This window comes from Mesitornis unicolor, unplaced genomic scaffold, assembly GCF_000695765.1.
Source record: "Mesitornis unicolor isolate BGI_N332 unplaced genomic scaffold, ASM69576v1 scaffold20739, whole genome shotgun sequence".
NCBI classification, from domain to species: domain Eukaryota; kingdom Metazoa; phylum Chordata; class Aves; order Mesitornithiformes; family Mesitornithidae; genus Mesitornis; species Mesitornis unicolor.
The window spans coordinates 1-15,010 of record NW_010208272.1 but is presented as its reverse complement, the minus strand read 5'-3'; the positions used below and the strand labels follow the sequence as shown (position 1 = coordinate 15,010).

General features: G+C 49.8%; 1 protein-coding gene across 1 annotated transcript; it reads right to left on the bottom strand.

Moving 5' to 3' along the window:
* Positions 1–1,618: 1,618 nt before the first annotated feature.
* ADAM9 (ADAM metallopeptidase domain 9) lies at positions 1,619–14,405 on the bottom strand (the record flags this gene model as incomplete). Its single annotated transcript, XM_010192452.1, has 18 exons — positions 1,619–1,733; positions 2,492–2,613; positions 3,170–3,272; positions 3,756–3,894; positions 5,034–5,139; positions 6,075–6,155; positions 6,700–6,874; positions 7,572–7,677; positions 8,179–8,374; positions 8,571–8,663; positions 8,760–8,931; positions 9,137–9,270; positions 10,072–10,153; positions 11,325–11,494; positions 12,032–12,103; positions 12,559–12,624; positions 13,410–13,590; positions 14,329–14,405. Coding segments are annotated over 18 exons (2,190 nt in total), but the record flags the coding sequence as incomplete, so codon positions are not given.
* Positions 14,406–15,010: the final 605 nt, after the last annotated feature.

The following is a 15,010-nucleotide window of genomic DNA, read 5'->3' as shown; positions in this document are numbered from 1 at the left end:
GCGGCTTCCTCCGGGCCCCGCGGGCGGGGACGGGCGCAGGCTTTAAAGCAAAGTCAGTAGTCATCTTCACCGACACCGCTGCCTTCCCAACCCCGCTGCCCCGCACCCTGCGGTGTTGCTAAGTACAAAAACTCGTTATCGATTAAAAGGCACCGTTTTCAGCACAGGTTTGGTTCACACCAACAGCTCCAGGTACAACCGAGCAGGGCCTCTCCCCGGGTTCCCTCCTCTCGGGCTGCCCCAAGGAGCTGCACAGGGAATCGTCACCCACGGCCCAAACCGAGCGGGACACAGCGAAAACTGGGAGGTGATGATCTCAGGACAGACAGGAGACCCCACAAATACATCTGGTGATATTCTAGGAGACGTCTTACGCATTTTAATAGTGTTACAATAACATATAAGATATGTTAGTGTCTAAGTTTATGGGAAACCACAGGAGTTCAAGTATTTTATTACTGCAAATGCAAACACTATATATATATTTTTATATGTATATACAAAGGAAAATAATTTTTTTGGCAATATTATGGGGGATTTTACAGCTCGAGTCTCTACTCGGTGGCTAGCACAGAGTGAAAAAGCCAAGCGCTCTTTTTGGGACTTACTTCACTTTTAGCAAGTTTGTGCAAGAGGTTTGTGTGTGTGGCCACCAGCGGTTCCTACCCAGGCCCCCATCCCGCTCCAAACGCTCCTTTTCAGAGTTTTACACCCAGTTCAACCAGCACAGAAACAGCAGCGAGTTCTGTGAGCATCCTGAGCGACACCAAATGGCTCTGGGACCGGGGCCAGGCAGCGGCTTGGGGTAAAGTGCTGGGGCTGAGCAGCAAAAATGCCTCTGTGTTCTGCAGGGACTGGTAACCAGGCTTTAGATCCCAATTAAAACCTAAGAGCACCCCCTTTATTAAAACCAAAATACGGCCGTGTCTTTTCGTACCTCGATTTTCACTGCCCGTTTGTAGTGTTAGTGGAAATTAGTACAGGACTCTCACTTAGCAACGCACAATCGCTAACTTAAAACCGCTGAACGTTGTGCTCATACAGCACAGCTCAGTGTCAGCCAGCACGAGAGTGAGGATTTAAGTGCATCACTACACATCATAAACGTATATACATGCACAAACATGTTTACAATGGGTTTCTCTTCCTCTGATACCTTATTTCACTTGTGCCATTGATGCGGAAACGTTTTCCAGTCCGTGTGAAATAAGCTTAAATTAATTGGCCAGATCTCCTCGTTCTGAGAACGGCAGGGGTGACTTCAGCTCTTCACTGCACGCTCAGACAGACGACACCAAATCAGACAAATCTCGTTACCGGGGCTCATCGCAGAAACGGGGACACCAGAAGCAACTCCCCAGTGCTGATTTCGGAGATCACTGAACCAGGGCTGCCCCGCTCCCCGCTCGCACAGACCTGGGGACGGGGTGGGCGTTCTCGGGTCCGGTGGCTTTGGTCGAGGTATTTCGTTTGCAGTTCTACATTCCTGGTTTCCAGATCTCGGCGCCTCCTCCCGGGCTGCAGAGGGAAGGCTTTCGGGATTACCACGGGCCGCTCCGTCGGGATTACTGCCACTCCAGCCTCAGGAACAGCTCGGCTCACGGGGAGGCCCCAGCAGCTATTTGGGAGGCAAAGGTGCCGGTCGAGAAGGGAAGAAGTGTCCCTGAGGTAAACCCTTCTGCTGCGGCGGGGGAGGACGCTGAGGTGCACACTTCTGCTGCGGAGGCGGTGGCCTGCGAGGGGACAGAGAAGCCGTGGTCAGCGCGGGTGACCCCATCCGGAACGCACGTCCCTCGTCCCCCACCCGGCACCGGTGCAGCAGGGACTGCCCCTGCTTCCCAGTCTCTACTCCCACATTTGGGACTGATTTTGGACACGCCACGCTCAGACTCTGCTTCCACTGCCCCAGATCCTTGGGGAACCCCAGTCTGTTTAAACCACTCTGGGAAAAACGGTTAAGACCCCACGAGTTTCCCACCAACACGAGCTGTTTCGGAGCACCCCCCCGATACCCTGCGCTTTCTGCGCTCACAAGTTTTATGGCATAGGGACTACGTCTTAGAAATACAATTAAAAAGTAGAATGGCAAATAAAGGAGAACTTTCTGTTCAGAGTTAATGGGACACGGTCCTGTACTTGGCGATAACGCTCACAAATCAGCAAAATGACCATTTCTGAGTAATTTCTTTTTAGACGGCGTATTTTGGGAGGCATTTTATTCACCCGTATGCAGGGCTAATCTGGCCCTAGAAAAGCAGTCTGAAATCTGTTAATGAAAACGTGGCCAGGACAGCGAGTAAAACAAATGTCACAGGTAAAAGCACCTCAGTCCCACAGTGAGAAATGAGGGAGAAACTTCTTCCAGTGAAAAGTCAGTGCTGCCTGCGTGTGATGCGTGATGAAACACCCCGATGCTTACAGAGACGAAGGGAAAGGCAATCCGTGCACGTCAGCACGACTGCCCGTAGGGAGTTGCAGTGACCCAACCAACCTTGTCGGCAGCTTCTGTGGCTGCGGCGCCTGGTACTGCGGAGAGGGGTAGTAAGGCTGGTGGTAGGCAGGGTGCTGGTTGGCTGGGTACGACGGGACGGGAAAGGCGTTTGGCTCCATAGCCTACAACGAAACACAACGAGAACGCTCACAAAGCTGCACACGGGGAAGTGAAGTATTTGTTTCATTGGCTTAGTGACATTCAAACAAACCCCAAAATGTCAGAGTTGCTCCTTCCTTCTGAGAAACTCAGGAGAAAGAAGCAAGTCTGAAAAGTGCTGTGTTTTGGGAAAAAACACAAAGGCCGGTCGCAACAAAAGCCTGATTTGTTCTGCAAATGTGGTTTGGCTGCCTAGGGTATCAGAGAGAGAATCGGTCTGCAGAGGAGTGGGCTACGGAGCTGGCAAGGGCTGCTCCCAGTGTACGGAAAAGGGAGAAGCAAAGCAGGTAAACTGCCTGCACAGCCTGTAAAAAAGCTTAAACAGAGGAGTTCTCTCCACACACCTCAAGAAATAATTCTCCTCTCTGCCTCCTAGCAATGAGAAAACCCAGTCTGCAGAAATTAAAGAATAAAGTAGCTTTGAGGCTTTCAGTAGGGCAAAAATTGTACAAACTGCCTTCATCTGTAACTTCAGAGTACCAGACAGCAAGTGAAGCCGCGAGAAGCGATCTGTCCTACCATGGGAACAGCTCCGGGAGCGTAGGGCATGCCGTGTGAAAAGCCCCGGTGCTGGCAGTCGCGCAGTTCCGCTGCCGTTCGAGGAGGTGGTGACTGACGGGACCTGAAACCCAACCGACAGGGGCTGTGTCAGGACATAACCGCGACAGACGATGCAGGCCACGAATCCAAGCACTTCTAGCCTGGCAGGTGTATTCACACTGCCTTAGCACATATCTGATGTCGAGAAGGTCGTATTTGACACAAATCCAATAAACAACACAACCCATTTTCTGGTTAGGACTCTGACAGCTTCTTTTTGCCACTTTATACCAAAGATGGGATCGAAAAATAAAAAAATCCATCACCAATGCACAACAACAAACAAAGGTGAAAAGAAAGCTTTCTGCTCCCTCTGTTTAGGAGGAATTTTATCTCTTCTGTCATTGCCAGGGGCACGCTCCATGCGTCTTTTGGTGCAGGGGCCTTTGCCTGACATCCTGGGACTGGGCTCCGTCCCCGTACTCCAACACTGGCTCGTGCACACAGACATCTATGGGCTGCTCCAAAAGGGCAGAGCAGAGGGTGAAGAGGTGAACGCACTTACGAATGGCAGCGTGACATGAACCTCCTGCAGCTTCGCTTCAGCCTGTCTCGTTTTGCAAATGCCAGAGCAGCGGCCACAAGGAGTGGGAGGACCAGGAAGAAGAAGACCAGCAGCCCATCCCTCAGCGAGGTGTCCTTGTCTGATGGGGACAAAACGAAAAGCATCGCAGGGCGTTACCACCCCTTGACTCACCGTAGCACTGAGTATTTGGTAGGATTGGTTCTGGAACTATTTTCCATTTCTCACAGGAGAAAAACCTACAGAATCCAGTGAGACTGCAAGATAAATGCCCAAATATATTCTTTCCTGATTGTCTTTCCCCAGGCATTGTCTGGTCAAAGATGAAAGAGCTGCAGTGCCACGACGCCCTGGGCCGTAACAGCATGTTGAATTACTAGATCAATACCCCATTTTTCTCTCACTACATTACTGTGAAGACCTTACGAGCTCAACTGAAAGAGAGGAAAACAGAGCTCCTGCCCCTTGGTCTGATCCTAAATCTCCCTCTTCTCCTACTGTTGTTTGCTGTAGGCAAACTCAGGCTCTTCACAGTCTACATTTTCATATGCAGCACGTTTCTCCAATGCAGGCTGTACAAAAAACGCCTTTCCCTTTTTGTGTCTGGTGATTTGAGGCATCTGTCCATGCTCCAGCGTTATTCCCCAGTCTGTCATTGCACCAGCACAGTGTTTAGCTTCCCCCGAAGCCACACCATCCTACGAAAAACCATCTCCAAGCTCATAAGGAACTGCATCAATCCCATCTTTATGGGCACTGCACACATTTTCTCCAAATTATAGCTTAGATTTGGCTTCCCATTTCATCTCCAAACTGTCAGGGAGAGAAGCAAGCTCCACAGCCCCTTTCAGTTTGCCTTCCCACTCGCATGAATTGTGCTCCCCTGCCCCAGGCACCGTCTTCCCCCTCTTCACACTCAGACATGGGTACTCACATCTTCCAAGCACACAGACACACCATCCTCCACGTCCAGCACTGACCTAGCACCTCTCCTGGGGGAAAAACTACATTAAACCCCCACAGACTTCCCTCCCCTACACAAAACAGAAGTGAACTGGAAGTCTGCAAACAATACGGTGTCACACACCTCTGCATCTCCCCATTCCTTTATCACACACCCCTCTTCTATACCATAGGCTGTTTGGGGCAAGGACTACGTTTGTATTTGTCACCAAATGGCACATGCTGTCTGCACTCAAAACAATAAACATCAATATAATAGCGACTGGACAGCTCTGGAGATGCCCCACAAGCACTTGCCGTTGTAGGGGGGGCCGCTGTCCACGCTGCCTCCATAGCCTTTGGTGTCGCAGTAAGGAGGGGCCCAGCCTGCTTCACAGTGGCAGTTCCTGTTGTTATTGCACACCTGCAATCAAAACAACACAAACACCACGGTAAGGTCTACCTGAACAGCCAGTATTTAAAATGCAGTAGCCACGGAGAAGGTCCACAGTGGCCCCACTGAGTCAGTTCTGAGCAGCCCTTGGCCTGAGGTCTCGGGACTTCACATGACTGAGCGCACACAGCGCTGCTCGGGGTCAGCTTCCAGAGAGCGGCCGTCCCAGCGGCACAAAGAGCTGGGCTTTTGGCTTCTGCGAGATGCAGTTTCAAACTACATTAGTAATACTGGAACTGGGAATTCTTGCCTGGCAAAAAACATCATCTGAAGAGCTTTTGTCAAGTAATTTTTTCATACTGTTACAGGCTGTCTTGTCCAGAGGCATTTTATGGAGTTTTACAGTTAAACAAAACAGAAAAATTGAGTTACTATGCTCAGTTTTAAAACTTGCTCAACTTACACAACCTAGGTCTGATTTCTGCTGACTGTTAAAGGCACTTTTCTCATTAACAGCACCAAAACCCAGCTCTCTATAGCAAAACCCATCCTCAGGAACTCCACAGAATTAATTTTTTAAATTACTGCATCTAGCATCACGACCACTTTATTCCACATCAGTCACAGCTTAAAACAGAGCATGGTAAAAAGCTTCCCAAGTGCAAAACAGATGAGTATATAAACACCGCTGATCAAGCACAATTACAGAGCACCTGCCTCAAACTGGGACCTTCCATTAATAAAATCTGCTTATAAATTTGAACGGTCATTGGCTCTAAGCATCTCGTGTTCTCGTAACAAGGACGCCAGAGGACCTCACGCAGAAACAATGCCAGTTACAGCCAACGTTATTGCCAGGTATAGCCGAAGTCATTGCCAGCTATAGCCAACATTATTGCCAGGTTTAGCCATACATCCAGACGTTTCGGTGCTCCAGCAGGAGCAGCAGCTCGTGCCCTACTCACCCCGTGGCCGTGGCACTGCTGCTCCACGTCGCAGTCGTAGTTCAGCACGGAGACGCTCACGCACTGGAAGTGCCTGCAGACCTGGGGATGCAGGGATGCACACGGGTAAGCCAGGATGCCATCGCACCCCGCCACGGGCACGGCTGTGCTCCCAGCAGTGACCCCCAGCTCTACACAGACACAGCTCTACAAAAGGCCTCTCAGGAGGGGTCACTGGAAGCCTTTGTCTCTCCTCTGAATGTAAAGGAACAGCAATTAAATGGTGCGCAGTAAGGCCATGTGGAATGCACGTTCCTCCACTGGGGCTGAGCTCCCAGGCCTTTTACTTTAGTTGGATTTTAATTGAAAGTTGTTTTAAATGCACTTGTGCATGCCTCGCTCTTCCTGCTCACTGACAGAGCAAAGAGTCTGGCTCTTCAACTCAATTTCTTTCGCTTAATCTCTAAATGAAAGGCTCATTACAATTTTCCTGCACATGCACTGCAGCAGAAGGCAGCGTGGGGAACCAACGACTCGCTCAGTTTTGCACTGACTACAGGCACCAAAAAACCTAATGGATGTAAACACTCGGGAAACAAAGCAGCTGGAAATTTTATCCACGCTGTTAGTTATTATTATTAATTACCTTTCCATTATCACATTTGGTGCCTTCATTCACCATTCCCGGGTCTGGGACGTCGGAGCCGAGCTGGAAATCGACACCCCAGCACCTGGTGTCTTTAATGCGAGTGTGGATGATAGCAGGCTTGATCCCGAAGACGGGCATCATGTTCGCGTTTTCACATTGCAGCTTCCTATTCCTGCAACATCAACACACGAACGCTGCAGTGACGCTTGAATTTATTCTGAGGAAAAGACTACCACACATTTCATATGATCTTTTCCGTCTGCTGGAAGATGCTACTTGACAAGAAAATCGAGGCAGCTTGCCAAACAAAACTGAGCTGGGGCTCACTGCAGCGCTGCAAGAGCACGGATTGACCCCCTTCCTCCTGCAAGCTGTCGGGATCCTTACATTAAAGGAAACAAGGCCATTTGCTACTTGTTTTTCTGTAGGCGAACACCTCAGGATATGAACAATCGATGACGGGGGATGTGGAACAAGCTCTCCTTGCCGCAGTTTCCCCGAGGCAACAGAACATTGTGCACACAGCAAACTGCGGCACCGGCCCGAGAGCTCCAAACCCAGCTACGGGAGAACTGTCTGAACTTTCACACTCATTTCAACTTTGATGTTAAAGCCAGTCGGGAAAACTTACCACTGTGTAAGCGTGGGGGCTTTCAGCTAAGTGCTAACAACGGCTTCAGAAATTAGGATTAAACACGCCCTGTCTAAGCCGTCTCGCTGTGGTTTCAGCGTGATGCAAACACGTCAAAAAGGTTTGCTATGGGATCCCCAACGCGTCTGCTAAAACAGCACAAAATACCACCACAGCACCCCAACAAGGATTCTCAATGGTACATTTGGGAACAACTCGACGCACTGGGCTAACTCACCAGCTGGAGCATTTCTTGTAGTCATGGCCATGGAAACCACAGTTGCCAAATCTGTCACCCTTGGAATTCACTTCATCAAAACAAATGCTGGGGGCAGCTTTGGCTTCTGCAAACAACAGCCCACCCCCAGAGAGAGGAACCAGGTTAAACAGGGCCAGAAACACCTCGCATCACCACATCTGTTTTACCCAGAGCCATCGCCCCGCTGCACCTAGCGTTTGCCACACAGCACGGAGAGCTTAGGAACTCATCAAGACAACAAAGAGGTGAAAATGTCAGCACTACAGGTTCCAAGGTTAAAACGAGAGGAAAACAGTCACTTAATACTGAGTCAGTTTTACCATCTGATATTACTTCATGGCTTCTTCACAGCCCTATACACTGGAAACCCCATTGAAACAGGAATGATCAGTGCAAGAAAATTACTACTTGAATCACCAGCGTGGCATTAAACGTAACAAAGGAAGGATGCGTGAAGGCTGAGCCATAAAATTCTTTGCCACAGGTCTTTCTTAAGGAAAAACAACTAAATCTATTTTAAATCGACTTCATGTCTTCTTTCAGCTACATCTCCTAGAAAGAACTGTGACACCGCACTCTTCCTTACTCGAGCCGAAGATGTGCTGACACTGCGCGTCGTAGTACTGGCAAACGCCGTTGTAGCAGTAGGCTTCCTCGTGGTGGCACGGGTGGCCGTTCTGCACGGTGAAGTCCGGCTGGCAGAACTGGGACGTGCCATTGCAGTACTCAGGAAGGTCACACTCGTTGTTACTCGCCCGACACTCGGTTCCTCCAGGAAGGAGCTAAAGAGAGAGGAGAGGGGAAACTACATCAGAAAATGCAAACCTTACAGCAGAGGCGAATGCTGCACCTGACCCACAATGTGCCCCAGCAAAAAGGGCACTGATCTGCGGCCCTTGGTGGGTGCTGTGTACGTCGTGACAACTCGCCCTATTGGGGGGGAAGAACACTTCTGAATATTACAGCTGAGTCTCTTACCTGGCAGTTTTTACAGCAGTCGCCATAAGCACATTGAGCACTGGGTCGGAGCCTGCAAGTGCCAGGTTCACAGCAAGGATCACTCTCACATTCCTGCAGAGAGAAGAGCTGTGAGCGTCAAGAAATCGCACAGGCCCCTCTCCAGCCACGGCGACCCTGGCAGCACTTTGAGACACACAAACAACTGACCTTTGGTGAACCACAGTCGCACTCCTCCCCAGCATCCACCAGCCTGTTCCCGCAGTACGGGATGCTGTAGGTTTCGTCAGGCCTGGGAACGTTGAGCAGGCAGCTTCCCCCTTTGTTGAGCGTCAACTTCTCAAAGTCCTCTGCGCTGCAGCTGCTGAAGTTCCTCGATCCTCTGCAAGACGTGAGTGCATCGTTACACTGAGCCAACCCACAAGCACTTTGCAGAGCAGGGGTAACATTTGCTCTCCCATGAGCTGCGCACAGGACACGGCTCCTTGCAAGAGCACTCTGAAGATGACAGCAATCTGTAAAACCTGACCGCATGGGCGGGGGGTTTGGACCCTCAGAAAACACCTTCTCTGTCATCAGTTACTTACGATGCTCCAGAGCTCATAATGCAACTGCTCGCTCCGCAGTGACAGACGCGTTCATCATCATGGTTCATCCCCAGGTTATGTCCCAGTTCGTGAGCCATAATTGATGCAAACATCTGTATGCTGATTCTTCCAAACTGCCAAGAGCAAAACCGAAGAAAATTAGCAGACAGCTTGTATTGAGAGAGTCAGGGTTTAGTTATGTGCCAAAAAGACACCTCAGTCATTCTGCCTCTACATCAACAGGACTCTCAGACCAACTGTGCCTGCTTTCCAGCCAAGTCCATGTCATTTGCTTAGCAATAAGAGCCCTTAGATGAAGATATCTGGGACACTACCTAACAGCCTCTGCTTTCCAGTGTAGCTGCAACATCAACATAAAAACTAGAGCTCTCCACACCAGCCCAAATCTCCTTAGATATGCAAACTCCAATTCCAGTACTTCTTCAGCAGTCCAAGAAGACAAGATTGCTGGGACTGCAGCTACCCGAGATTGGCAGCTCAGTTCGTTAGCGCTCTGCAATTTCACACAAAGGGGGCAGCCAACCGGCGCTGCTCGAGGAGTCAGAGGGGGTCAGGCAAACACCAGAGCACGGATTTGAGAACACCCACGTACATCCAAGGCAGGGGCACTTAAAATGCCAGCAGAGAGATCCTGTCCCTTCCTCACGAGTGCTGCACACTGAGGAGAGGGGACCCTGAGCAGAGGATGTGTAAATGCACACTGAGGAGAGGGGACCCTGAGCAGAGTATGTGGAAGACTACAGAAAAATTGTGATCCAGATACCATGGAAACACCAGAAATGGTTGGGGACCAGATAAAAGCCCCCACTAAACCACTTCAGCTTTGTTATTAAAGACTATGTGCTTCAGGAAGACTTCTGGAGAGCAAAACCCCTGCCTGGATCACACTCGCAGCATCACTAAGGATATCTCACCACGTTGATGCCTCCCGCGTGGCTCTTGGAGCACACAGTCCCAACGTAGGCCATTCCAGCTGTGCCACCAAACCCCTTCTTCCTGCAGGCATAGGGAAAAGGTGATCAGTACTGACACAGGGTGCTGCCACAGCACAGCCCAGGCACTAAATGCCGCTTTCCAGCTTTCCAGCCTAAAAACGAGCACTGCCAGGAGCACTGCTACTGACTGCGGGTACAAATGTACCCCTTCAGCTCTATCTTCCCGTTCCTGGTTCTTTTATTCTTTTAAATTAAGATAAGAGTTTGCAGGGAAAGTTATCCTCTTCCACATCTTCCCTCCAAATATGAGGAGCTAAACGGTCCACCCTTGTGATCATTCGTTTTACTTGGCTGTTGGCTGCCTCGCTGCCACTGCCAAACTCCCAAGATTTCTTTCCTTGTCAACTTCCTTCTCACTACTGTTTCACTTTGCACTTAAGCTTTAAGAACTGTGCAGAAACAACAGCACAATGCACCACATTTTACCTCACATGTAAGAAATTTTATAATTACTCTTTTTTCAGCCGTATCACCTGAGCAGAGCTGCTCTGCCTCGGAGGGGAAGGGGCTCCCAGCTTCTGCAGAAGGGGGGCTATGGCTTCACCCAAGGGCAGGCTGGGCGCTGCTCCGCGCACTCGTGCCCTCGCTCTGCCCTTTCTGGTGCTGTGGGCAGGGACTTCCTCAGTCCCGCGCCATCTGCGGGAGCGGGAAGTGCACGGGGGCACGCGTCCTGCAGCGCTGAGCTGGGCTGAGGCAGCAGGGATTGACACGTCAACGTCGCGTGTCAAAGCTCAAACCACAGCAACAGCTTCTGGGTGCCAACCGCAGAAGAGACTTCTGCTCCATTAAAATGCAACTTTGCACCAGAATTATGCTCATTTTCAAGTGGGAAAAGCCTGAGATTACAAGTCTAACCAGCACGCAAGCTGACAAAGGATTATCTGAACAGAAGCTTTATACAACACGACATAAAACATTGCAGGACATGTGGGACAATAAAAGAATTTGCTATTTTATGGACGTTTAGCAATGTCTTTGTTAGAGGGGACACTGAATGCAAGCACCACAGAAACCTCCCTACAAATGCCTAGGCTGCCTTGGAATGTTTTCACAAGTACATAAGCCACAGCAGACCGCACTGAAATGCAGCGGCTTCTCTCGATACGAGCGCGCGGCCGAGCAGACAGGAATAGAACAAATCCGCTTAAGAGCGGGGGGGAGGCGCCACTCACAGCACGAACTGGGCGCTGTCGTGTCTCCGGCGCAGGACGAGATTCTTCTCCCGCCACTGCACAAAGTTGGCCAGCACGTCCCCAGCGCCCCCGTCTGTGCTGATGATGTTCTCGTACTTCCAGATCTCCAGACCCACCAGCACAATGCGGATGTTTAACATGATGTACATCTGCGGAAGGGAAAAACGGAGGAACATTTCTGAAGGCCTTCAGGTAAGAACGAGTTGTCTGGCGTTGCGCACCTCATTGCAGTAACGGACCTCTTCTGTTTGGGCTTGTTGTTTTTACCAGTTAGTACACAACAAGTCACCAGAAGAGATTAATGCTCTTCTTAGAATGCATTTTCCCTGCAATTCAGACTTTCATTAGCTAAAGGATCAATGCTGAAATGGCACACTGTAAGAAATCCCAAACCAGAAATAACAGAGACTCAATCCCAACAAACAGCATTGGCTGAAACAGCCACGTTGAAAGACACGCTTCTTCTCCAACCTTTGCACATACACAAGAATTGCAATAATCTCAACAATCTGCCCCGTCACTCGCTGAATGTTCCCTAAATTAAGTCTCGAGTGCGATGACTGCAGGTGGATTCAGTGGTGGAAAAGCTTTCACAGGATGCATCCACCGAAGCCCACTGCCAATAAACGGTGCCGTCGCTCTGCAGCCCCGCTCCCCTGCACAACCCTTGGATGAACTCAGCTTACGCTGTCCAGGAAGTTTGCCAGCTGCACCATGTGCTCTCTCACTTCTGTCTCACTCTTCCCAAAGTCTTCGAACTGCAAAACCAAGACACTCGGTCACGAAGAGAAGAGATAAAGACAAAGGGCAGAGAAAGACACAGAACATTTCAAAACCAGGAATATGGAAAACATTTTTGCCTGGCCCCACATGTCCCGTCCAGAACACGCTAATCAAGACAGCAGCACCTTCACTCCCATTGCTCAACAGCTCAATAGTCAAGAGAAAACAAAGGCAGGTTGTTTTTCTCTGTGTTTTCATTACATTATTAGATTCTTGCTGACAGAAACTTCTCCATGCCTGACAGTTCACTCTTCAAGAGCACTGCACAGAACACGTGCCTTCAGTTTTAGGTCAGGGTACTGACCTAATTGACTTCACTAATGGCTGAAGTGTTGGTGCCTCTCAGTGATCCACTGGGGAGGAACAGAGACCCCGGGCTCCTCAAGCCAACCCTGGGGAGAGGGAAGGCACAGCAGCACACGAGCCCTACCTTTTCTTTGTCCACAACTATGAACAGCTCCACGTATCTCGTCTGGTGTAGGACTGCTCTCTTTCTCTGTGGAAAAGAGTTTCAGACAACTTCAATTTTATTAATTCAAGTGTAAACAAAACAAATCCTGACTCTCCTATTTTACTGGACAGAACTGGTGCTGTGAGAGACACACCCAGAGCACGCTGTGCCAAGGCAGAAACAAGCCAAAACCAAGAAGTGCAATCCTATGCAATGACAATTTCTCTGTGTTTTACACTAAAATTTAGCTGCACAAAGGCTTCCCGTGTTTCAAAAGCAAGGGACCTTTTCAGTTTTCACACAGGGTTCTCTGGAAAGGCAGCAAATGCTTTTATAAAGGAGGAGAAAGATCCCACAAGCAAACACCAACCACCTCGGAGCAGAGCAGTGGTTTTGGTACTCCTGCCTTCACTGCAGCCTTGTTCCTGTACAGCCAATCTTTCAATGGTAAGGGGGACGCTCACGCAAAGCTGTGATTCTGTCAGTTAGGAAAATGGAATAAACACCACAATATTCTGCTGGCTTCTGACACCACACTCTGTTAATGAGCCCCACCACTGAGGGAAGTGCTCCTGCCCTCGGAAACCCCAAAAAGCTCTGCCCATAATAATCCATCTGGCCTCTCGACTCTCACGGCTGCCTGCAGAAGCAGAGGAAATTGCAGCAGCTTTGCTGAAGCAACCGAGCTCTCCAGCAGCGCAGAAAGGCCCCTGGATCAGAAACCTTTTGGTATGTGCTAAGCCCCAGGAAATCTGCTAAGCTGCTTCCAAGTTCCCAGCTGAGCCCCCCAAACCCGTTACAGGGCCTGCGGGGCAAACAGGAGCACTCACCCGCAGCAGCTGAGCCATGGTGGGATGGTGACCCTCCTCCTCTGCGTGGTCCTCGGTGGCCACCCCACACGACGTGGGCTCCTTCTTCACGTTTTCCAACCGATACAAGATGTGCTGAGAGCCAGGAGAGGAATCCATGGGCTCGATCCCATAGGTGATGTTCCCTATTGTCACCAAGCCCCTAAAACACAGCAGCGTGAGAAATCCTTGCATTAAGCACAGAGCACAGCTACCCACGTTTTTACAGCGAAACAAAGGAGCAGTCATTCTTTGATAACCAAGGGCATATCTATATCTCAGTCCTTGCAGAACAGCGTGCCTCATGTCAGTGAAAGCAGCCTTTCACTGGGCAGGGCCTTCACAAACACAGCACACTACGTGTTTCTGTAAGAGTCTGCAATGCCCCAGAAATTGAACCACAAGCCTTACGCAGAAGTGCTTTAGTTCAAATGCACTACTGCCAGTCTGGTGTCCGACACGGCACTGCAGAAAAACAACGTCCCAGAACATATGGAAATTAGCTCAAAGCGGAGAAAACTTCCAATCAAATCTGAAGTGCACAAGCGTTAGGGCCAATTTTGTGAAGCTCAATGACTGGTGTTTGACCCCATTTTTGCTCTCCGTACAGTTCTGTGCAGTGACCATCTATGCAAATTAGAAAATAAGCCGGAATTTGTGTCAAAGAACAACTTACCGTACCCTGATAACAAACTGCATCAGTCCACTTATTTAATGGTATTTCAAATACCTATTAACTCTATGTGAATAAAAGACACCACACAAAGGCAAACACGACTGAGCTTGGCCCGGGTCAGTGGACCCTGCCCAGCTGAGCAGTAGTTAAAATCAGAGCAAGGACCCGGTGTCAGGTTCAGCTTTTTTTGCGGCTGCCACAACCACAGGGACACAAACACGATACCTGAGCCCCGAGCACGTGCTGACAGCAACCATGGAGTCCAGGGTCCCCTCCACGACCCCCTGGTAATGGCAGTGATCCTATAGGGGAAACAAGGGTGCATTACACACACGTTGTATCACAGAATCACAGAATCACTCGGTTGGAAAAGCCCTCTGAGATCATCACGTCCAACCACTCCTGTCTACCCCCTAAACCATATCCCTAAGTACCTCATCTACCCGCTCTTTAAACACATCCAGGGATGGTGACTCCACCACCTCCCTGGGCAGCCTGTTCCAGCTTCTGACGACCCTCTCAGTAAAGAACTTCCTCCTTATCTCTAACCTGAACCTCCCTTGGCACAGCTTGGTGCCGTTTCCCCTTGTTCTATCCCCCATCACCTGGGAGAAGAGACCAGCACCCACCTCTCTACAACCTCCCTTGAGGTTGCACAGCAGCACACATCTCAGATCATTGCTATGTTCCCGCAGCAGTTACAGCCTGACAACATAAAATGCTGTAAGTTAAACTTACCACAGGCCCTGTACAGTCTACAGCTTCTGACAAACCATATGTTAGAACATACCTAACCCTAACCCTTTACCACAACATTACAGCTTTTCCTTCACCAATGCACATCTAAAAATTTCCTCATCTGCCTTAGTGCCACAAGGACTTTTATATATATAAAATACATATAAAA